Below are 23,189 nucleotides of genomic sequence, written 5' to 3' on the forward strand. Positions count from 1 at the left end.
TCAGATCTGACAAAATCCTGAAGATGGTTCACAAAAGACTATTTAGTTCATCTCCTTCACATTTATCAAGCATCTATAAAGCATCATGCCATCTGCCCAGGGCTTCTTATATTCATTCCATTTAATCCATACAACAGCCCCATGGACTTGTTACAACCCACATCCTCACTGATGAAGAACATGGCTCTGCTTATTCACTTTCTGTCTATTGCTGCTTAATTTTTTCTTCTTTTCCCATCAAGAGACTAAAAGATTCCCTGGGCTGCCTCTCTGTGAATAGGCTCAAGTATATTCCCGGTTACCTCTTTGAGCCATTGCTATTTTACTCCATGTCCAAGGTTAGCCTTTCTAGTTCTGTCTCTATATATTGAATATTCTGCTTCTCCTGGGGTGGGGTAACATCATGCTGTGATTTTAAAATTTAGCTTTAGTTATTTAGCTTAGTTTTATTTTATACAGCTTAGGTGTATTTTATATAGCTTGGTTTATTAATTTTTTACATTCACCCTTCAGCTTGTTGTGTACTTCTGGTGTTAGTCAACGAGAGACATTGTACATCTTGCTTTCTATATAAGCCTCCAGGGCTATATAACCTGGGGGCAGATCAGCATGGGCTCTGATGTCAGGCCAACCCAGTTCTGAACTCTGATTCCACTGTGCACTACCCACCACTATGTGACCTTGGACCTCAGTCTCCTTACTTGTAAAATGGGAATAACAATATTAGACATTCATAGAGTTGGGAGGATTAAATGAGATATCTATCAAAGTTTTAGCACGGTGCTGAGTGCATAGAAAGGACCCTTCAGCAAATGCTGTTATCACTGTTCCCCTTTGGAGTGCCATCAGCCTTCATCTGTTACTTTACTTCCACAGTCTTTCTTTCTCTGGATTCCTTCCATGTGCTCCCTAAGCCTGGGAAAATTCCTAGACTCTAAGAGAAAGGTCTTGACATTCTGCTTCCCTCCTTGTTTCACTTAGAACCCCGTTCTTCTAAGATTTACATTTATGCCCTCATTTAAAATCCTTTCTGATTAGCAAGGACCAAATATCTGTCTGACATGTCCTCTCTCCATGTGGAGAGGATCAGTCCATTGTCTTTGGAATAGAGAGGCCTGGGTTTAAAGTATGGCTCTGTTGCTGGTTAGCTGTGTGGATTTCAGCAAATCGTGTAGCATCTCTGAGCCTCAGTTTGTTCATCTCTATGGTGGAAACAGAAACATCTGCATTCTCTATCTTATAGGATTTTAAAGGTTAGATCCAATAGTATGTGTGAAAATCCTTGGTATGCTATAAACCATAACCACTATATGTTTGCTACTTTATTATTTTTATTTTCTTCTGCCCTGAGACATTGGCTCTGATTCAGTCTAGAACATGGCTTGAGAGCATGGTTACCCCTAATCTGCTTCTCTAGTAAACACAAGGGCAGATACAGCCACACTTCTCTCCCAGACCCTGGGCAGGGTTTCTTGGGTACACTGCAAAGACCATAACACCTGCCTTCCTTTCCTAATATCAGCAACTGCTTACTGAATACCTATTGTAGACCCAGCCCTTTCCTTATATTATTCAATTTAATCCTTTCTAATAATCCGTGGTGTGGCTGTTTTTTATCATCTCCACTTCATGGGAGGAAACTGAAACTTAGAAGATCCTCCCCATGGTCAGATTCAAGTAAGCAATAGAAATAGCACTTGAACCTGGATAGTGGGCTGCAGATGTTACCTCTTAACCCCACAGAATATTTCCTCCCCAAGTTTGGGTTAATTGTGGATGGCTACTGAGATGTTACTTTAGTAATTTCACCTTCCACTTTCCATCACAGTACAAAGTTCCTTACGGGAACACAGTAAGGAATCACAGCTTCCCTATTCCTGCTTAAGGCCCTTGCCTTTGCCCTGTGAAGGGCTGGGAGATGTCAGGGAGCAGCTCAGATGGGGAGGAAGTCACTCAGGTGGAGAGCAAAGCGCTGTGCAATAGAGTGGACTATGGATTTCAATATTTCTTCAGGCTTCTCTCCATCAAAAGAGCTATGTAAGAACAGAGGCCCTGGAGGCCCCCAAGCAGCATCCTCTGTTAGATGAATTTAACTCAATTTCAGATCTTAGGTTTGAGTCAGTCTTTGGCCATCTCCCCTCACGCAAGCTCTAAGAGGATGCAAAGGTTACACAGCAACAGCTGCCCCGGACTTTCCAATTTTAGATTATGGTTGTCACTAAATGGCATGTGCTAACGTTCTGCCAGAGATTTTCACTGTTGTATTTTGTGCTTTTGCTTTGCGGGAGGAGGAAGCTGCATAGTTCTGAGGAGCACTTGCTCCCACTTCTCTGGAAAGGACAGTTGAAACAATGTTTCCTTTCCCCAACAGCCTTTCTAGCGACCAGAGAGATACCATCAGGTGTCAGTCTTACAGTTTTGGAGGAAAATCTCCATTCCAAGGCAAGACAAATTGGGAGTTTTTTGTGCATTGGCATACACATTGCAACCTAATCACAAACAAAGACTTGCCAAATATTTCTTCAGTCATCAGGAAATTAAACTGGGCCCCAGACCAGATATTTGGTTCTGGTTTCCAATCCAGAAAGAGCTTATTAAGGTTAGGCTGTGAGTAAATGCCCTTTACAAAATAAAAGTCCATTGATTTTTTAATTAAAGGTAACCCTAGCTGCTAAATCCTGAAACCTCATTGACCTGATATAAGAAAGTTTATTTCCTACTGATGTAAGTCCAGTCAAGGGTAGGAAGTTCCGGTTAGGTGGGATCCAGGCTGATGCAAATTCTGTCATCTTCAGCTTTTGTTTTCTAAGCTGGCTGGTGGCTGAGTATTGACATTGATCCAGCAAACAGGAGAAGAATATGGAGGATTGTAGGGAAGATCACTGTAAGTGGCAGCTGTGGATAGAAGTCACATTGGCTGGAATTCAGTCACATGACCACACTGAACTGCAAGGGAGGCTGGGAACTGTAGTGCAAATGTGTGCCTAGGAAGAGAGGAAAACAGGCAAGGTGAACAGCTGGCCGGTTTCTGCCACAGAACCATGGTCAGAGCAGAGTGAAGGAGGTGCTGAGGTAGAGTCTGGCTGCTTCCTGTAACAGGGAGGGGCCAAGGCACTCCTTTCCCTTGAACGTTATTCCTCTCATTCCAGGCCTGACCCCTCCGAGCCTGGCCTTTGCCACATGGTGGGTAAATCTCTTCTGGCTTCTCTACTTGGAACTCAGTTTCCTGTTTCACTGAGAAGATTGAGAAGATTGACGGCCCTTCAGAAACCTGCAGATGGTGACTTGCTATCAGCTTGGCAGGCACTGGGACACAGCCTTGCTGATGTCAGTCCATGGGTGCTCAGCTCCCAGTTTGAACCTCTCAGGGTTTTTTTTAAATTGCCCTAAGACTCACATGTGGCTGAATGAGCCAGGAGCCTTCCTGCAGCTTCTGTTTTATTCCTCCTGCGGGCGGTTGTGGAGTTGCCACAGTGCAGCAGGTCACCCCTTCCCACGGTAACAGCCACAGGCTCTGGCTGACAGCTCATGAGGCAGGGTCAGGCACATGGAAACAAAGACCAGAGAGCCTTGTTGAGAGCCAAGAGAGCTCAACTGATTCAGTCTCTTATTTCAGAACTGGACAGGTATGTGTCTTTAAGAGGAGCATCTACGATAGTATGTTCATTCAAACGATGTAATCATTACATATGTTTTTCTATAATGCACTTGCAGGATTCTTGAAGACAGATAAGCCAGTTGCTCTGTTCCCAGCAGCAGGGTGCACCATGGTTTTGAATATAATATTATTAGTAAAACTGCATATGTTCTGGCATTCCTTCTCCGTTTCGCTATTCTCACACAAGATACATGCACATTTTTGTGTGGAAGGGTGAGGAATTTGAGGAACAATTCAAGAGCCGTTTTTTAATTACAAACTTGAAATAATTCACTTAAAAAAAATCAAAGCCCAAAGTGCATTTTGTAGCTTAATCTTCATATTTAATTTGATTATAGCAGTGAACATTAGGCATGAAACAAGCTGCCCAAAAGGACTGTTGAATTATTTAATTACCTATGGGACTGAGGAGGTGATAGTCAGCATAAACAATTCCACAAGTGGGGTGCATTAGAAAGATCAGCTATTTCTGTCTCCAAGCTTAGTAAATTGCATTATGTGACTATCCAAACAGCAATTGCTTGTTGAACAGACTATTAAATGCTTAAGTCTGTTTGCAATATTTTAGGTTCCAGATGGTCATTTATCTAAAAGAAATGGCAAAAAAATACTAAGTGTTAACGTGTTTTAAAAGTATTTTCAGTTGAATGAATTTCCAATGAAGTCAATATTCAGAATTCAAGGACACTCTTTCCATATATACAATATTGAAAGAACTTCTAACAAACTAGAAAGTTAAACAGAAATGCATTCAAGAGGTTTGATCATCTGTTATGTTCATTTCTGGGAATATGGTGATACATGAGGCAGGCTTCTTGCCCTGAATAATTTCAGAGTCTTCTCAGGGAAGATAAGTCTACAATAACATTTGTATCGGTGTGATGTTTGAAGTGTGAATGAAGCTCTATGGAAATAAAGATAAGGAAATAATTAGTTCTACCAGGAGGCGGGGAGACAGGGAATAGAAATGTCAAGGAAAAATACACACAAAATGCACCTTTTCAACTCGACTTTTATAAGAATATGCAGGAATTTGTGGGCATGTGAACCAGCAAAGAGGCAGGTGGGATAGGGGCAGCAGAAAGAAGTGTGTAGTCTGTAGCTCAAAAACAAAGTTGACTCTTTCCTGGGCTAGGAATCAGCTAAGCCACTAAGTTACTAGTAACAGGGAAAAAGTTGGTGAGAATGGTCAAGATAATATTCTTAAATGCAGAAAATAATTCTGCATTTGACATTGTCGGAGAGTGAAAATTTTCAATCAAGCGATTTTCCCCAGTACCTGAAGCTTTCTAATTTAACTGTCAAGGATTTATTTTAACTTTTTAAACCTGAATAAGCAACTTGACACCTCTAGTTTATCTTAATAAATGTCAACTATTGTGCTATGTTAAAGTGTCTTCAGGGACTATTAAGGTCTATAGAACTATTTGCCTTGAAAATTAGAGGCCTTGTTTTGCTATGTTATTTTTAAACGTTGGCTTCTGTATTTTTCCCCCTCCATGACTTTTTCTGTATCCTTACCTTGCTGTAAATTTTCCTTGTTCCTGTCAGGATGCCTGCCTTTAATAGCCCTTTTCATCTAATTTGCTATCTTTGCTGAGGAATGGGAAATAAGAAAATCTGTCTCGCTTGAATTATGATCAAGAAGGAGTGGGTTTATGAATTGAGGTACTCTCCCAGGAGGTTTGAAATGTGGGCTTTGTGATATCTTATTTGTTCATTTGTAGATTCTTGGTGATGTTATATCTAACAAGGTTGCTAAAAAGGTGACCTCTAAAAAAATTCAGTTGTGTTTTTTAACATCTTTATTGGCGTATAATTGCTTTACAATTGTGTGTTAGTTTCTGCTTTAAAACAAAGTGAATCAGCTATACATATACATATATCCCCATATCCCCTCCCTCTGCGTCTCCCTCCGACCCTCCCTATCCCACCCCTCTAGGTGGTCAAAAAGCACCGAGCTGATCTCCCTGTGCTATGCGGCTGCTTCCCACTAGCTATCTATTTTACATTTGGTAGTGTATATATGTCCATGCCACTTTCTCACTTCGTCCCAGCTTACCTTTCCCCCTCCCTGCATGCTCAAGTCCATTCTCTACGTCTGCGTCTTTATTCCTGTCCTGCCCCTAGGTTCTTCAGAACCTTTTTGGTTTTTTTTTAGATTCCATATGTATGTGTGAGGATATGGTATTTGTTTTTCTCTTTCTGACTTACTTCACTCTGTATGACAGACTCTAGGTCCATCCACCTCACTACAAATAACTCAATTTCGTTTCTTTTTATGGCTGAGTAATATTCCATTGTATATATGTGCCACATCTTCTTTATCCATTCATCTGTCGATGGACACTTATGTTGCTTCTATGTCCTGGCTATTGTAAATAGAGTTGCGAACATTGTGGTACACGACTCTTTTTGAATTATGGTTTTCTCAGGGTATATGCGCAGTAGTGGGATTGCTGGGTCGTATGGTAGTTCTATTTTTAGTTTTTTAAGGAACCTCCATACTGTTCTCCATAGTGGCTGTATCAATTTACATTCCCATCAACAGTGCAAGAGGGTTCCCTTTTCTCCACACCCTCTCCAGCATTTATTGTTTGTAGATTTTTTGATGATGTCCCTTCTGACTGGAGTGAGGTGATACCTCATTGTAGTTTTGATTTGCATTTCTCTAATGATTAGTGATGTTAAGCATCCTATCATGTGTTTGTTGGCAATCTGTATATCTTCTGTATATCTGTCCATTGGTCAAAGTGGGATGTTAAAACCCCCTGCTATGATTGTATTACTGTCAATTTCCCCTTTTATGGCTGTTAGCAGTTGCCTTATGTAATGAGGTGCTCCTATGTTGGGTGCATAAATATTAACAATTATTATATCTACTTCTTGGATTGATCCCTTGATCATTATGTAGTGTCCTTCTTTGTCTCTTGTAATAGTCTTTATTTTAAAGTCTATTTTGTCTGGTATGAGAACTGCTACTCTAGCTTTCTTTTGATTTCCATTTGCATGCATATCTTTTTCCATCCCCTCACTTTCAGTCTGTATGTGTCCCTAGGTTGGAAGTGGGTCTCTGGTAGACAGCATATATATGGGTCTTGTTTTTGTATCCATTCAGCCAGTCTGTGTCTTTTGGATGGAGCATTTAATCCATTTACGTTTAAAGTAGTTATCGATATGTTTGTTCCTATGACCATTTTCTTAATTGGTTTGGGTTTGTTATTGTAGGTCTTTTCCTTCTCTTGTGTTTCCTGCCTAGAGAAGTTCCTTTAGCATTTGTTGTAAAGCTGGTTTGGTGGTGCTGAATTCTCTTAGCTTTTGCTTGTTTGTAAAGGTTTTAATTTCTCTGGTGAATCTGAATGAGATCCTTGCTGGGTAGAGTAATCTTGATTCTAGGTTTTTCCCTTTCATCATTTTAAATATGTCCTGCCACTCCCTTCTGGCTTTCAGAGTTTCTGCTGAAAGATCAGCTGTTAACCTTATGGGGATTCCCTTGTATGTTTTTTGTTGTTTTTCCCTTGATGATTTTAATATTTTTTCTTTGTATTTAATTTTTGATAGTTTGTTTAGTTTGTGTCTTGGCGTGTTTCTCCTTGGATTTATCCTGTATGGGACTCTCTGTGCTTCCTGGACTTGATTGACTATTTCCTTTCCCATATTAGGGAAGCTTTCAACTATAATCTCTTTAAACATTTCTCAGTCCCTTTCTTTTTCTTTTCTTCTTCTGGGACCTCTATAATTCAAATGTTGGTGCATTTAATGTTGTCCCAGAGGTCTCTGAGACTGTCCTCAATTCTTTTCATTCTTTTTTCTTTATTCTGCTCTGCGGTAGTTATTTCCACTATTTTATCTTCCAGGTTACTTATCTGTTCTTCTGCCTCAGTTATTCTGCTATTGATTCCTTCTAGAGAAGTTTTAATTTCATTTATTGTGTTGTTCATCATTGTTTGTTTGCTCTTTAGTTCTTTTAGGTCCTTGTTAAACATTTCATGTATTTTCTCCATTCTATTTCCAAGATTTTGGATTATCTTTACTATCATTACTCTGAATTCTTTTTCAGGTAGACTGCCTATTTCCTCTTCATTTGTTTGGTCTGGTGGGTTTTTACCTTGCTCCTTCATCTGCTGTGTGTTTCTCTGTCTTCTCATTTTGCTTAACTTACTGTGTTTGGGATTTCCTTTTCATAGGCTGCAGGTTCATAGTTCCCGTTGTTTTTGGTGTCTGCTCCCAGTGCTAAGGTTGGTTCAGTGGGTTGTGTAGGCTTCCTGGTGGAGGGGACTGGGGTCTGTGTTCTGGTGGATGAGGCTGGATCTTGTCTTTCTTGTGAGCAGGACCAAATCTGGTGGTGTGTTTTGGGGTGTCTGTGACCTTATTATGATTTTAGGCAGCCTCTCTGCTAATGGGTGGGTTTGTGTTCCTGTGTTGCTAGTTGTTTGGCATGGGGTGTCCAGCACTGTAGCTTGCTGGTTGTTGAGTGGAGGTGGGTCTTAGTGTTGAGATGGAGATCTCTGGGAGAGCTTTTGCCATTTGATATTATGTGGAGCCGGGAGGTCTCTGGTGGACCAATGTCCTGAACTTAGCTCTCCCACCTCAGAGGCACAGGCCTGACACCTGGCTGGAGCACCAAGACCCTGTCAGCCACACAGCTCAGAAGAAAAGGGAGAAAAAAAGAAAGAAAGAAAGAAAGAAAAATAAAATAAAATAAAGTTATTAAAATAAAAATTTTTTTAAATTATTAAAATTTTAAAAAAAGAAAGAAAGAAGAGAGCAACCAAACCAAAGAACAAATCCACCAATGATATCAAGTGCTAAAAACTATACTAAAAAAAAAAAACAACAAAAACCGGACAGACAGAACCCTAAGACAAATGGTAAAAGCAAAGCTATAGAGACAAAATCACACAAAGACGCCTACACATACACACTCACAAAAAGAGGAAAAGGAAAAAAAAAATATATATCTATGTAAGAAAAAAGGAAGAGAGCAACCAAATCAATAAACAAATCTACCAATGATAATAAACTCTAAATACTAAACTAAGATAAACATAAAACCAGAAACAAATTAGATGCAGAAAGCAAACCCCAAGTGTACAGTTGCTCCCAAAGTCCACCGCCTCAGTTTTGGGATGATTTGTTGTCTATTCAGGTATTCCACAGATGCAGGGTTCATCTAGTTGATTGTGGAGATTTAATCCGCTGCTCCTGAGGCTGCTGGGAGAAATTTCCCTTTCTCTTCTTTGTTCGCACAGCTCCTGGGGTTCAGCTTTGGGTTTGGCCCCACCTTTATGTGTAGGTCACTTGAGGGCGTCTGTTCTTCACTGAGACAGGAGGGGGTTAAAGGAGCAGCTGATTCGGGGGCTCTGGCTCACTCAGGCCGGGGGGAGAGAGGGGTACGGATGCGGGGCGAGCCTGCGGCGGCAGAGGCCAGCATGACGTTGCACCAGCCTGAGGCACGCTATGCGTTCTCCCGGGGAAGTTGTCCCTGCATCACGGGACCCTGGCAGTGGCGGGCTGCACAGGCTCCCGGGAGGGTAGGTGTGGATAGTGACCTGTGCTTGCACACAGGCTTCTTGGTGGCGGCAGCAGCAGCCTTAGCGTCTCATGCCCGTCTCTGGGGTCTGCGCTGATAACCGTGGCTTGCGCCCGTCTCTGGAGCTCCTTTAAGCAGCGCTCTTAATCCCCTCTCCTCGCACACCAGGAAACAAAGAGGCAAGAAAAAGTTTCTTGCCTCTTTGGCAGGTCCACACTTTTCCTGGACTCCCTCCCGGCTAGCTGTGGCGCACTAGCCCCCTTCAGGCTGTGTTCATGCCGCCAACCCCAGTCCTCTCCCTGGGATCCGACCTCCGAAGCCCGAGCCTCAGCTCCCAGCCCCTGCCCGCCCCGGCAGCTGAGCAGACAAGCCTCTCGGGCTGGTGAGTGCTACTCAGCACCCATCCTCCGTGCGGGAATCTCTCTGCTTTGCCCTCCGCACCCCTGTGGCTGCGCTCTCCTCCGTGGCTCCGAAGCTCCCCCCCTCCGCCACCCGCAGTCTCCGCCCGCGAAGGGGCTTCCTAGTGTGTGGAAACCTTACCTCCTTCACAGCTCCCTCCCACTGGTGCAGGTCCCGTCCCTATTCTTTTGTCTCTGTTTTTTCTTTTTTATTTTGCCCTACCCAGGTACGTGGGGAGTTTCTTGCCTTTTGGGAGGTCTGAGGTCTTCTGCCAGCGTTCAGTAGGTGTTCTGTAGGAGCTGTTCCACATGTAGATGTATTTCTGATGTATTTGTGGGGAGGAAGGTGATCTCCACGTCTTACTCCTCCACCATCTTGAAGGTCTCCTCAGTTGTGATTTTATTTGAATTAACATTGGAATCTTTGGGAAAATGCCAAAAGCTGTAAGTGCCTCCAGTTGAAGTTTATCTTGGAATAACCCTTAGAGACTTTAGAAAAGCAAACCATGTAGATGCAATTTTTCAAAATGTTGATGGGACACTTGTGCTCTTAATTGTGTAAATTTCCCCAGCTGAAAAGAACATTCTATCATAAATAAAGTAAGCCAAGTGAAGCTTTTCATTTGTCTTCCACGGCAGAAGCACAGGGCGGGTTTTTCAGCAGATTATTTTTCAACAGGATTCCTTGGCACTTTAGTCAGTGATGATACATTTACAATTATGAGACAGTGAAATGACATTTCAAGAGGCAAGGTAGTACATGTGGGGCTTCAAAATCCATAAACCAATTTAGCGTAGTTAACTCTGAGGAGGTAATATTGTTTTCCCCGTTTATCTGAGGAAGAAACAGAAAACTCAGAGAGCACTCACATCACACAGTAGTACATTGTTGGGCAAGGCTTTAAACTCCTGTCCGTCTGACTTCTAAAGCTCCTGGAAACTTGTACTTTATTCCAGTTCTTACAATAACTGACTTTTAATGTTGCCAATTTACCTGGATGTTTCTTTCCTCATTGGTAAAACAAGAGAATTGAACCAGCTGATTTCTAAGATTTCTTACAGTTTCAGTAGAATCATAGATTTTTTAGATTAATCTTAAGTGCCTGGAAGAAGATGATGAAGAGGTAGATTGGTTCCGACGGAATGATCCCAGCGAGACCTCTCAGCAGTGTGTCGTATCACAGCACTGAAACTATACAGTTTTAGGCCTTGGTTTGTAGCTGAGGTTTACCTATAGGCCTCCCAGCCTTGTCTTGGACAAGTTCTAGACCCTGAAAGAACAACGTGCAGAAGACGATGGATGAGCCCGTTGGCAGAGCAGGAGCAGTAACCGCAGAGGTGAGGGATTCTTTGCTGCTTTCAAATCTGCTTTCTGAGTAGACGCTTAAGGAGGGATGGAGGGATTTCTCGCCAGATGAGGAACAGATCAACTTTATCCAGATAATCTTTCACTTCTCTTTAGGAAGGAGAAAGTGAAGAGGGAAGAGACCTGTAGACCCGCATTTAAAGCCACCCCGTCCATTTTGCAGTCATGTAACCCATAGCACTGAAATCTCCTGAAAATTGTGGCTTGCTCAGTCTGTCCACGTCGGCTGCATATAGCCAGGCCCACCGTTCACTGCAACACAAGGGCATCATCCACACAGGCTGCAGTGTCGATGGGCAGTCCCTGGAGTTGTGCAATGCAGCAGGTGCTATAACAATAACCACCGTTCATTCTGTGCTAGCTATTCAAATACCATATTCCCTTTCATCTTTGCAACAACCTGTGTTGTAATATGGTGAGGTGTATTTTCCAGAGGAAGAAATGGCACTCAGAAAGTGCCCACGGTCAATCCACTACTGTGCTGGAGGGGTAGGAATCGAACCCAAGTCTTCCTGCTTTCACAGTCCATGCTCTTTCTACCATACTCCACCCCAAATCCATGGAAATTCTCCAAGCCAGGCCAAAGCAGACTGGGATAAGGGGGGAACGTGCTCTTAGCATTTTGGAAGCATTGCTTCAGTGATGATTCAACAGCATGTGACTGCAATACTATCCTGACCTCAAACCTTCTGTGGCTCAACATTACTTAAAAAGAGAGTGCAAAGCCCATATAATAGGACTAAGGCCTCACCTCCCACCTTGCTTCCTCCTCACCTACCTCTTCTCCAAGGCACTGTGTGTCCCCGATGGCCATCTTTCAAGGCATTTCTGGCCACAGAGTGTACTTTTGCACATTGTGTTCCCATTGGCCACTTCCTTTGCATTAGCCTTAGAACAAAGGCCACGTTTTGTCATCTTTTGGGACACTTGCAGAAAGAGCAAGAGAGTCACACCCAAAGTAGTGAAGGGAGACTTGCTGCAAATGCCAAAATTCAAAGATGCTTTCTGGTTGTAGATGTGGGTCAGTGTGGGATAAATGCAGGTGCAGTGAAATACCATGGGTCAGCCCTGCTCACAAGCCCTTTAGTCAAGGAAGAGCCCCTTAGACCTGGTGGCCCTTAAGTATGCTTCTGTTTTTCCTAAGACAAGGGTACAATGTATATATCTATGTATATGTTAGCAATATGACAATTACACATCGGGGAGGGGTTGTTTTTATGTTGTAGTGCAATAGTGTATAATATACCAGCTGCAGGGATAAGGAGAAGAGATAAAGCGGGCTGAGACTGGGTGGAGGCGCTGTCTTTGGGAGCTGAGGCTGCCTTAACAGGGGCTGTCCATTACTCCCATGCTGTAACCCCATACACTGAATGTGTGTCCCCTCCCCAGTCCTGCTGGGACTGTCTTATTCTGTTCCTAAATACATTTTGGCCTAAAAGGAGGTGAGAGGGATTGTCTAGAAAAGGTCCAATCAATGATAAACAGACTTTCAAGATTAGCCTTCTTGCTTGATTGCAAACCTCTGAAAGAACTCCCTCCACCCCTCCAACCCCTTCCCTTTCCTGCTGCTGTCACTGATGCTGGGTTTCCGTGTCTCCTCACTGCTTGCCGGTATTGTAGCTCATAGTGCACTGCTCTGTAGCCTTTACTGGTCTCCCTCCTCCCCTCTACTGTGAGCTTCTCACAGTAAAGGGCAAAGGTAATGTTTTCTTCATTGTGTGGCGTTCATACGACCCACACATCTTTAACTGTGCTCTCACCACATACAACTAGACCTGCAGGGAGCTCTGGCAAAGGTGAAGAGAAGATGGTAATGACAAGAAGAGAAACTCCTCTGATGGTTCCCAGCGGGATTGCAGGCAGACGTTTCAGTCAGGTGACTGCTTTCTGTCACAGCATCACCTGCAGAGCAAAAGGACGTAGTTCCCATAAGTAATCGGAATGGGAAGGCAGGCTCGGATCTGTGGTCTGGTGTCTCTTGTCTAAATTCATTTGGACAGAACCAGCACTGCTTCACCCCAACCATGGAAACACAGTCCCATTCCCCTGGCCTCACCAGCTCCTGCCTCAGTTTTCAACTGTAGTCCAAGACAATTTTTAGATGACTGTACCCTGTCCATAAATCTAGGATACGGTGTTTAATAAGTCACCTCTTTAGCCAACAAAAGTTTAAAATTAAGCTATAAATACGATTGGTATATTCCAAGAATAATAGCATCAATCTCATGGGCCTGGTATCTTAGAGAACTAGCTAATAATTCATTGAGTCAACACAGGAAGGGTCTTCATCTCTGCAGAATGTTTAGCCCAAGTAATTTTTAAGACTCACAGGACATCAGATCTAGAAGAATCTTAGAGATTACTTAAGTCTGAGCCCATAAAAAAACTAAGGGGACAGAGAGGTCAAGACCTGCCCAAGGTCACACAGTTATTTATGAATGCTGAGCAGGTGTGGATAAATCCTGTTCACCATCCAGTGCTATGTGAGCTTCTATTTGTGACTTCTAAGTCCCAGGGCCTCTTGCACCCCATCAACAGAACATGGTCGGAAGCACCACTCTCATCAGATGGCCAGGTCATTTTTCCAACACTCTGCTGACCCTGGGTTTGCATAATACTTAAAGATTCTGAACAGTATGTAATAATTATCATCCCGAGACACAGAAAGACAGCAAGACAGACATTAACTGTCCCCCCTAGCTGCTCAGAGCCATTTCTTATAGTCTTATACTTGTCATTTAAAATTGATTTGCATTTTGCATTGACAGCCAAAGGGACACACAGTTCCCCTATAAATATAGTTTCTACTCCCCATCTTCAAACTGGGACTTTTTATGACAGTTTTCAACTTTTAGAACTTAGTGAAAAGAAACTTCAGTTTCACACAAATACTGGCTCTCTCATCCCTCTCTCCTCTCTTGGGCCTGGTTCCATATTCAGAGGGCAGAAAAAAACATTGAAGGGGGCTCATGTCTCATTATTCATGACTGCTTTTCTAGTTCACCTCTGTTTCTTCCTTGGCGGGAACTCCACTGGAGGAACCACTTCTGTGGCTGATTTAACCAGTGGCTAGTGTAAGTGATTGAACAATAGATACAACTTTACTTGGGAATTCGAGTTTCTCTTTAACTCCATCCTGCTGCCTGATTTCTCTTCTAGCTTTTCTGGCCTTCTCTTTGTAAGCTTTTATTTCTCTCTTGAGGCTCAGAGCTTTGGCTGCTGGGGTGAAAATGGAAACAGATTGACAAGGGGAAAGGTAGCTTTGGGGAATTTAAAATTCAAGCAAGTAAACCATTAATATCTTTGAAGTGTCGATTGTGCACAGAACACCGTGCTGATTATTATGGAGGTCACAAGCTTTTGCCAGATACAGTCGTCCCTCCCCTAAAAGAGGAGTAAGTCTAGAGGGAGAGTTAGATGTGCACTTGCAGGAGGAAGTATCTAATACTCTGGGGCAATATATTATCATTCTGTGTTTCCCAAGGTAGGTACAAGTACCACTGGTGGACAAGGAGGTGATTTTAGTGTGTACACAGATAGGGCATTAAATAAATTTGATTCCAATTGTAAAGGTGGTATATTCCTGTTTCAATTTCCTCTCAATTCTTCTGATAACCTAAAAAAAGAGAGAGAGAAAAAAAAAGGAAGTCTCAGATCTGTGCTAAAATACCTTAAATACCTCTCTAACTCCTTTTAATCTTCTCAATAAAAACCGAAAAGATAGGACTTTTGGACACCAATAATCTCCACCTACAGTTTAATACTATTCTTCAGTTTAAATTTTATTTATTTTTTACAGTTTGCACTCTATTTTATTACAAGTGATAAAGTTTTTCTTTTTATGATGCTTGTAATATAATGTTTCCTTACTGAATGTCTTAGTAAGGGTTGCTATAACAAATTACTATAGAGTATGTGGTTTAAGCAACAAACACTTAACTTTTCATAGTTCTGGAGGTTAGTAAGTCCAAGATCAGGGTGTCAGCATGGTCAGGTTCTGCTGAGAGCCCTCTTCCTGTTTTACAGACAACTGTATTTTGCTGTGTCCTCATATGGCAGAAGGAGAGTGAGTTAGCTCTCTGGCCTCTTCTTGTAAGGGCACTAATCCCATTCATGAGGGCTCCACTCTCATGACTTAATCACCTCTCAAAGACCTCATTTTCAAATACCATCACAATGGAGATTAATTTCAACACATGAATTTTTGGAGGGACACAAACATTCAGTTCATAACATTTAGGTTAAAAAAAGCAAGCTAATTCCAAACAGTAAATAAATAATGGTACAGGTGTTACAAAAATATGGCAGAAACCACTGGGGATGTGCAAATGTTTGGGAACAGTTTAGAATTGTTAAGTGAATGCCTTAGAATTGAATTGCAAGATGAATTTCAGGGAATGATTGTATACTAGGGGCTGGGATCTCGGGGAAGAATTCCTAGAGGAGGTGAGCTTTAAGGGAACATTTGAAGGGACTGGCTAGAAGCCAAGTGAGCAAAGATATGGTGATCGGTGGGCTGGGAGCAGGAGGCCTGTTGAACTGGATGGACCATTCATGTCCAGGAGTCATGGTTGGAGGAGAGTCACAGCTGGAATCACAAGGTGGAAAGACCTTATATGAGGAGACTCTTTGCTTTTTTTAAAACTTTTTATTTTCAGATAATTATGGATTCACATGCAGTTGTAAGAAACAGTACAGAGAGATCCCATATCCCCTTTACCCAGTTTCCCCCAACGATGACATCTTACATAACTACAGTTCAACATCACAATTAGGAAATTGACAATGATACAAGCCACTGACCTTATTCAGACTCGCTCATTTTACATGCACTCGTGTGTGTGTGTGTGTGTGTGTATTTAGTTCTATGCAATTTTAGCATGTGTGTAAATTGGTGTGTCCACCACTGTAGTCAAGACACATAACAGTCCCAGCACAAGAAAGCCTTGTCTACCCTGTCATAGCCAGAGGCACCTTCCCCCCGCTTTCTTCTTCCCTCTCACCTGGCAACCACTAACTGGTTCTCCATCTCTATAATTCTGTCAGTTCAAGAATGTGATATAATTGGAGTCATACAGTGTGTAACCTTTGGCATTGGCTTTTTGTCATTCAGCATAAGATTTACCCACAATGTTGTTTGTATCAGTAGTTCATTCCTTTTTATTGCTGAGTAGTATTCATAACATGGATATACCATGGTTTACCATTCATCCTTTGTAGAAAATTTGGGTTGTTTCCAGTTTGGGGCTATTATGAATAAACCTTCTATGAACATTTGTGTACAGGTTTTTGTGTGAACATAAATTGCATTTTTCAAGAGTAAATTTCTGTTTCACATGGTAAGTTTGGTGTGTTTAGTTTTATAAGAAACTGCCATACTGTTTTTGGGAGTGGTGGTACAATTTTATATTCCTACCAGCAGTTTATCAGTGATCCAGGTTCTCTGAATCCTTGTCAGCCTTTACTGTTACCATTTTATTTTAGCTATTTTGGTAGGTGTGTAGTGATATCTCGTGAATTTAGTTTGCATTTTCCCTGATGGTTAATAATTAAACATCTTTTCATGTGCTTATTTGCCACTCCTCCTCAGTGAAATGTCTGTTCATACCTTTTGTCCATTTGCTCATTGGATAGTTTATGCTGTTATTCTTGAGTTTGAGTTTTTGTTTCTTTATATGTTCCAGATATAAGTTCTTTGTCAGATATGTGATTTGCAAATACTTTCTCTCAGTCTGTAATTTGCTTTTTTCATTCACTTTACACGGTCGTTCACAGATCAAAACTTTTGAATGTTGATTTGATCCAATTTATAATTTTTTCTTTTTATGGATTGTGCTTTTGGCATCAAGTCTAAGATTCTTCTCTTAGCCCTAGTTCCTGAAGGTTTTCTCCTAAGGTTTTACCTAGAAGTTTTCTAGTTTTACATTTTACATTTATGTCTGTGATCCATTTTGAGTTGATTTTTGTAAAAATGTGAGGTTTTAGTCAAGGGTTCATTAATTTTTTTTGTTTGTTTTTGCTTATAAATGTCCAGTTGCTCCAGCACCGTTTGTCAAAATGCCTATCCTTCTATTGAATTGCTCTTGCATCTTTGTCAAAAATCAGTTGGGCATATTTGTGTGGGTCCTTTGCTTTTTACAGTCACCTTATTAATATTTCCTATCATTTGACTGTAACATCTGAAAAAGAAAAATGTTAGTGGGCCTTTCACCCAAATGAATCATGCCACTAGTATAATAAATTATTTGATTATGGAATATTTGATGATTTAGAGAGGTCTCATTACACACTCATGAATCATCCCCAAGGCCTTATGAGAAGAGAATATTTGGCCTGTCTCCCACCAAAATATTTCCTTTTACCTAAATAGAAAGACATGGGGAAGGGTGCCCATACTTTTTTTTCCCCAGGGCCAATAAGGGGCTGCTTAAGTTCGACTTTGCAAACTTTACAGGGAGGAGAAATGCGATTGGCCTTGGTCAGGCTTCGTTTTGCACAGGCTTTGGCAGGGACTTATAACCAGCAGTTCTGCCAGGAGCTCAGGAGCCTGCTCGCATACAAAAACGATAAGGGACATCTAAGGAAAACAAGCTGCTCCCTTTTAGGGACACACCAAAGCTAGATAACCCAAGATAATCATAGCAAGATACAGCCAGTCTTAGAGCTAAGTACTGTGAAGTTAGCTTTGCTTCCTTGAGTTTTTGAAGCATGCATCTGTATAAACCTGCTTGTGCAGACATCCCCAGCCCCAAGCTGGGTCTGCCCAAATCCAGCGAATCGGCTCTGAAATGTAGACGGCATCTAGCAGTAACAAAGCCTCCGCCTCAGGCAGCCTGTTGGCCTGTTAGGCCCAGTGGAGCAGCGGAACGGAAATACCTGGAGAAGTTTTTACGTGTCCATGGAATTTCGTTGCAGGAAACCACCAGGGCAGAGACGGGCATGGCTTACAGGTACTTGCTGGTTGCAATGTTATCCAGCCAGGGCACTGCACTGAAGTCAAAGGTTGTTGTTATTAAAGAAAGAAGGATTGAAATAGCAAAAAAAATACTATACTATATAGCAAAAAGAAAAGAAAAGTGAACGCAGTGAGCCCTCTTCTTGGGCTGCCTTATTTTTTCAAGCTTTAATTTGTACTTTCTCTTCGCTTCAAAGATTACATAGTCAAATTCACCTGTGGAAGTTCCCAGCCTTGTGCCATTAGAAATGTCTTTGGCTTGATACTTAAGCAAACGTACGTGATTTAGCAGGTCATAATGAAGAATGGGTGCTCTATTCTTCTTAAGGGAATTTATAAATTAAGAATAGAATTTTTTTAATGCTGCCTGGTCTTCAAGGCTGTTATTTTCTTTTAAGCCTGAATCATGTGGTTGTGCTAATAGCTAATAAAGTAGTTCATGAGACTGAGCAGCTTCTTGAAATGACAGCACTTTTTATCAGTGTAGCCCAAGATAAATTACTGGTTGTTCTCTAAACTTCCAATACCATCATTTATTCTGTGAAAGATTAACAAAAGGGAGAAATTTTTTCCTAGTATGGGGTTGGATGTATAACCTTTAAAAATTGCTCTGGAATGGGAAGATCATTCTTTTTCGGAGCAATTATTGTTCAAACCTCTATAAGATATGTCTGTGCTTAGCTAAATCACCCAGCTGTACCCGCACAAGTACTTCCTTGACAAATGCCTAGAGTTTTAAATATCCAGGAAGCTGAGCAAAAGCTGTTCAGAAGGACAAAGGTGCTGGAAACCGAAAACAAAAACAAAAACAAAAAACAAAACCCCAAGCCCTTAGCATTTATAAAGAACAGTTGTCTCAGCTCAAGTCAAAACTTCCAGTTCACAGAATAAGATTGTTTTTGCATAGACAAGATGTCCCTAAATGATTTTATTTTTCTATAATCAAAAGGTCTATTTTAATGCAGTACCTACTGCTCTAGTTATCAGCTAATTTGATTAATAAAGCAATCTGCAATGAGATGGCTTATCTCTGGAGAGCAAAGTATTTCACACAGACTCTTTATGCAATAAAGGGCTCCTGCAGAAGAGGAATGAACTCTTCTAGGTTTATAGGGCATAAAACATAAGACAGCTCACCCCATCATGCTTTAGAAGTGGAGCCTAAGAAGAATCCAACAGCCTTTCCGAGAGGACCTACGGCTCCACACCCTGGGATGGAGGACGAGATGATGTCATTCCTCACCCACCTTTCCTGAATCTGTCTTTACTAGAAGGAGCTGCCTTCTCTCTGCCTCTCCATATTCTCTCACTCTATTCTCCATGCTTTCCTTGACCCTCAGTGGTAATAGTGGTGGAATATAGATCTGGTGAAGATGGACTGTTTCACTGTTTGAAAAACAAACTGTCTTTGCATTTTTGTCCCAGGATGGGTGGTATCACCATGAACACTTTTATAAATCTTCAGAGGGCAGGCCTCTTTCTCTCAAAAGTCCTGGTTTGAATATCTGTTACATATTTTGTGATGTGTGCCAGTGTTCAGACAAAGATATGTTCTAGGACAGTGTTTTTAAGCACTTATGGAGCACAGGAATGCTCCCTTCAAATAGGTAAGAACAAAGGTGTCCTAGTTGAGGGTGGGGGCTTGGAGCCCACCTGCTTGAGGGGAGCAGTCATCCCAGCTTGGTTTCCCAGGCACACCTGCAGATCCCATCCTCTGCACGGCTTGAGAGTACAGTTCTGAGGTGACTCTTCAAGATGCCTTGGAGAGCAAGGCTGGCAGGTCCTTCTCACAGAGGCAGGCTCTTAGGCAAGCGTATGTGCCACTAGACCACATTCTAGTAAGAAATGGGACTTAGAAGATCATTGTTCCTAGATCAGAATATGAGGAGAGAAAGTACCGTTAAGTAGATACTTGGCTCCAGAAAATTGCCAAGGCTTTGAATTATGATGAACTTGCTATTCTCTGCCACCTCTTCCTGACACATGTCGCCTTTACCCCTCCCCACTCCTTTCTCCAAATGTCCATAGTACTTTGTCTATTCTTTTTTCAAGGCACGTATTAAGTATCCTTATTTAAAACATTCTCCTTTAAGCATTAGGGATGGATTTTTAAGGAAGAGTATCCAGGTTCTCTTGGTTCCTGCCCAACCTGGCTTTTGACCTTGACTTCTTATAGGCGTAGTTGGGGTTAGGTGAGGAGACTTTTATATTCTTCTTTACCTTGATTTCCACCTCCCCCCAAGACCATGGCTATGTTAAAAGACCTCATTCAACCTGCCTTTTCTATTTTCTTCTTTCTGAAGGGTATTATTTCATGTGTAGTGGAAAGAGAATGGGCTTTGGAGTTAATCAGGCCAGAGTTCAAATCCCAGCTCTTCTGCTTTACAAACTGTGTGACACTGGGAGTCATATAAGTAGGTGTGACATATAAGTTCCTAACACACAGTAGGTGTTCACTAAATGTAGGTTCCCTTCCTGCTTATTCTGTGTCTCCTGTCAATCATTCTGGGGGCCGGAGATGAAAGCCCCCTATAGCTGAAACATACAAATGGATAAGATAGAGTATTCTCAGAAAGAAAAGAATTAAAATCTTTGCAGTAATATGCTAAAAATCATTATGTTGTACTTTAAATGGGTGAATTGTATGTATGTAAATTATATCTCAATAAAGTGGTTAAAAATAATACAGAAGTTTAAAAAAAATCTGCAGTAATTCACAATCTGTGTAGGTTTCCATGCTGAGCTTAGAATTCTGAGAGGTCTGGAAGAGCCGGGTAAGCTGTTTTCTCTTCCTAATTTGGTCAGATGCCATTGCAGCCTTCAGCCCAATACCAGCTGCTCGGGTCCCTTGATCATCTGTGAGAGAGCATTATGTTGTGTTTCCATGGAGACTTGGTTATATTTCTAACTAAGGGTGACCAGGGGAGGAAAAAAAAAATCAGTAAATATGCAAACACATGTATCAGCTGAAAAGAAATGGGAGGAAATTGTTTGAATGTGGTGTAAAAAGTGCCAAGTTGCTGTGTCGATCCTTCTGTTGGCTTAGAATTTTCAGCAAAAATAGAAGTTTTTTGTGAATTCGTTTTTTAAATATCTATGAAATAGTCACCCAAGAGGGTCCTTCAGTTATTTCTAAGAGTCTATCTCTATTACAGAGCATTGAACTCTGAGCCAGACAGTGAACCTGAGCTTGGGTCAAAGTAGAAGTACACTGAGAATTAGTTTTATGGACAAAGCACAAAAACAATCTAGGTGGAGTAAGGATGCAGTAGACACACAGCTTTGAAGCAATTTTATAATACTCACATAAGCCAGGAGGAACTCAAATGGATGTAAAATGAAGGTCTAATTCAAGGGACCCCAAACTTTTTCTGTAAAAGGCCACATAGTAGATATTTTAAGATCATGGGCCACATCTGCCTTTGTCCTACCTACTGAACTCTGCCCTGGTAGGTGGAAGCAGCCATCGACAATAAGCAAAGGAGTGGGCGTGGCTATGTTCCAATTACACTTTACTTATGGATGCTGAAATTTGAGTTTCATATAATTTTCTCATACCACAAATCTTCCTTTTTTTCCTCCCAAATCATTAAAAAAAAGCCAATCTTATCTTACAGACCATATGAAAACAAGTGGCAGGCCAGATTTGGCCAGTAGGCCATAATTTGCTGACCCCTAGTCTAGAAAACAAAGGTTTCAGTTGTACAGGCTATTTATTTGTTGTGTTTATTTATTTATTTTTAAACCTCCTTGTTTCCAGAGGTATTTAAGGTGCCCAACTGCATATAATTCAGAAAGATAAAAAAAGAGGTAATTCACTGGTGGTCCAGTGGTTGGGACTCCGTTTTCACTGCCAAGTTCAATCCCCTGCTTAGGGAACTAAGAGCCCACAAGCCGCGTGGCGTGGCCAAAAAAAAAAAAAAAAAAAGGATGAGACCTAGAAAGGTTAAGAAGAGGAAAGGAAGGCAGCCTGGGGTGAGTGAGGGTGACACGGGCAAGCCATGCCCTTGCACCTGGATTTGGCTCTGTGCTTTCCAGTAGCACCAAGCTGGGAAGAGGGCCATGGAGCTCTTTACAGCAGTCTCAGAGTCCTTGAGGTGAACACAAGCCAGCTGCTCAGGGATGGAACACTTCTCTCTGATGTGGAGATCAGAGAGAAAGTTCTCTCGTGGTTCTTCGTTGTGTAATTAATATCTTCAAAAAATATCCTTATAGTAAACACAGCAGTGGGATTCCTCGGGCTCTTTCTCATGGGGCCCCTAATATTAAAAAGGGGCACTATATCAAATAACGATTCAGCAAAAACAAGTGGGTGTGGTAGAAGGAATGACATTGGTTTAATAGAAACTGTATCAATTAGTTTGAAATTATTTATGCTTAAAAAATTCCCCAATAATAATGACACAGATTTAGCTATTTTATAATGACAGGGCTTGTCCAGGTTCATGGAATGAAACAATTGTTTCTCACATTTAAAACAAATGCTATTTGCCAACCAAAGACAAAATTTTCTATACCCTTGAGCAGAAGGTGGGAGGGGACAAAAGAAGAAAAGGAGAGGTGGGGCGAAGTTTTGGAATTATTGATGTGGGACAGACCTTGGAGATAATCTGCTCCAGTTTCTGGTCTTACAGCTGGAGAAAACTGAAGCTCAGAGATGTTGCGTTTCCAGCCAACAACAAAGCCCTTGTCCTTTGGGTCCCAGTCCAGTGCTCGCTCCATAATCCATATTTATTCCCAGCCCTCCAACCCCCATCCCACCCTATGCCAACACACACCCTCACACACACACCCCACACCATACACGCGCCATACACACACACCACACACACAGACACACCCCTACCACACATATACCCTCACACACATCACATACACATACACACCGACATACCCCCTTAGTCCACACACCACACACACACACCCATACACACACTACACACCCCACGCCCTGCCTCCCGGGGATGCTGCAGTCCCCCTCTAGTCCAGTCTTCCAGGCACTGCTCTCATTGCTCTGCTCTGCATTCTGCCTCAGTCCTACTTCTTGGCACACTGGCCCTCCATCCCTGTCCTGAAACATCGAGCCTCACTCATCATTGCTTTCCCCATCTAGAATATTCTCACACGTCCCCCTTGCCGAGACAAATCCAAACCACAGGCTCTCCCTTCTCTCTCACAGAATGACTTGTCTTTGTTCCATATAGTTTGGATTGTTTGTGTGTGTGTGTGTGTGTGTGTGTGTGTCTCAAAAGTATGCTGTTGTCACCTTGAGGAGAACA

General features: G+C 41.9%; 1 protein-coding gene across 2 annotated transcripts in view; it reads left to right on the plus strand.

Moving 5' to 3' along the window:
- The first annotated feature begins 1,297 nt into the window (after window positions 1-1,297).
- KCNAB1 (potassium voltage-gated channel subfamily A regulatory beta subunit 1) overlaps window positions 1,298-23,189 on the plus strand; it is a 417,300-nt gene continuing 395,408 nt past the window's right edge. The window contains exon 1 of one of the 2 annotated variants that reach the window (XM_082459591.1): window positions 1,298-3,626. In XM_082459591.1, coding sequence (XP_082315717.1) covers window positions 3,529-3,626 — 98 coding nt within the window. In that variant the 5' untranslated portion in view covers window positions 1,298-3,528. Of the gene's footprint in view, window positions 3,627-9,613; window positions 17,906-23,189 lie in introns of those variants that run through there. The other variant, XM_082459589.1, reaches the window with a different exon arrangement.

Source organism: Balaenoptera physalus (genome assembly GCF_965194825.1).
Source record: "Balaenoptera physalus genome assembly, chromosome: 4".
NCBI classification, from domain to species: Eukaryota; Metazoa; Chordata; class Mammalia; order Artiodactyla; family Balaenopteridae; genus Balaenoptera; species Balaenoptera physalus.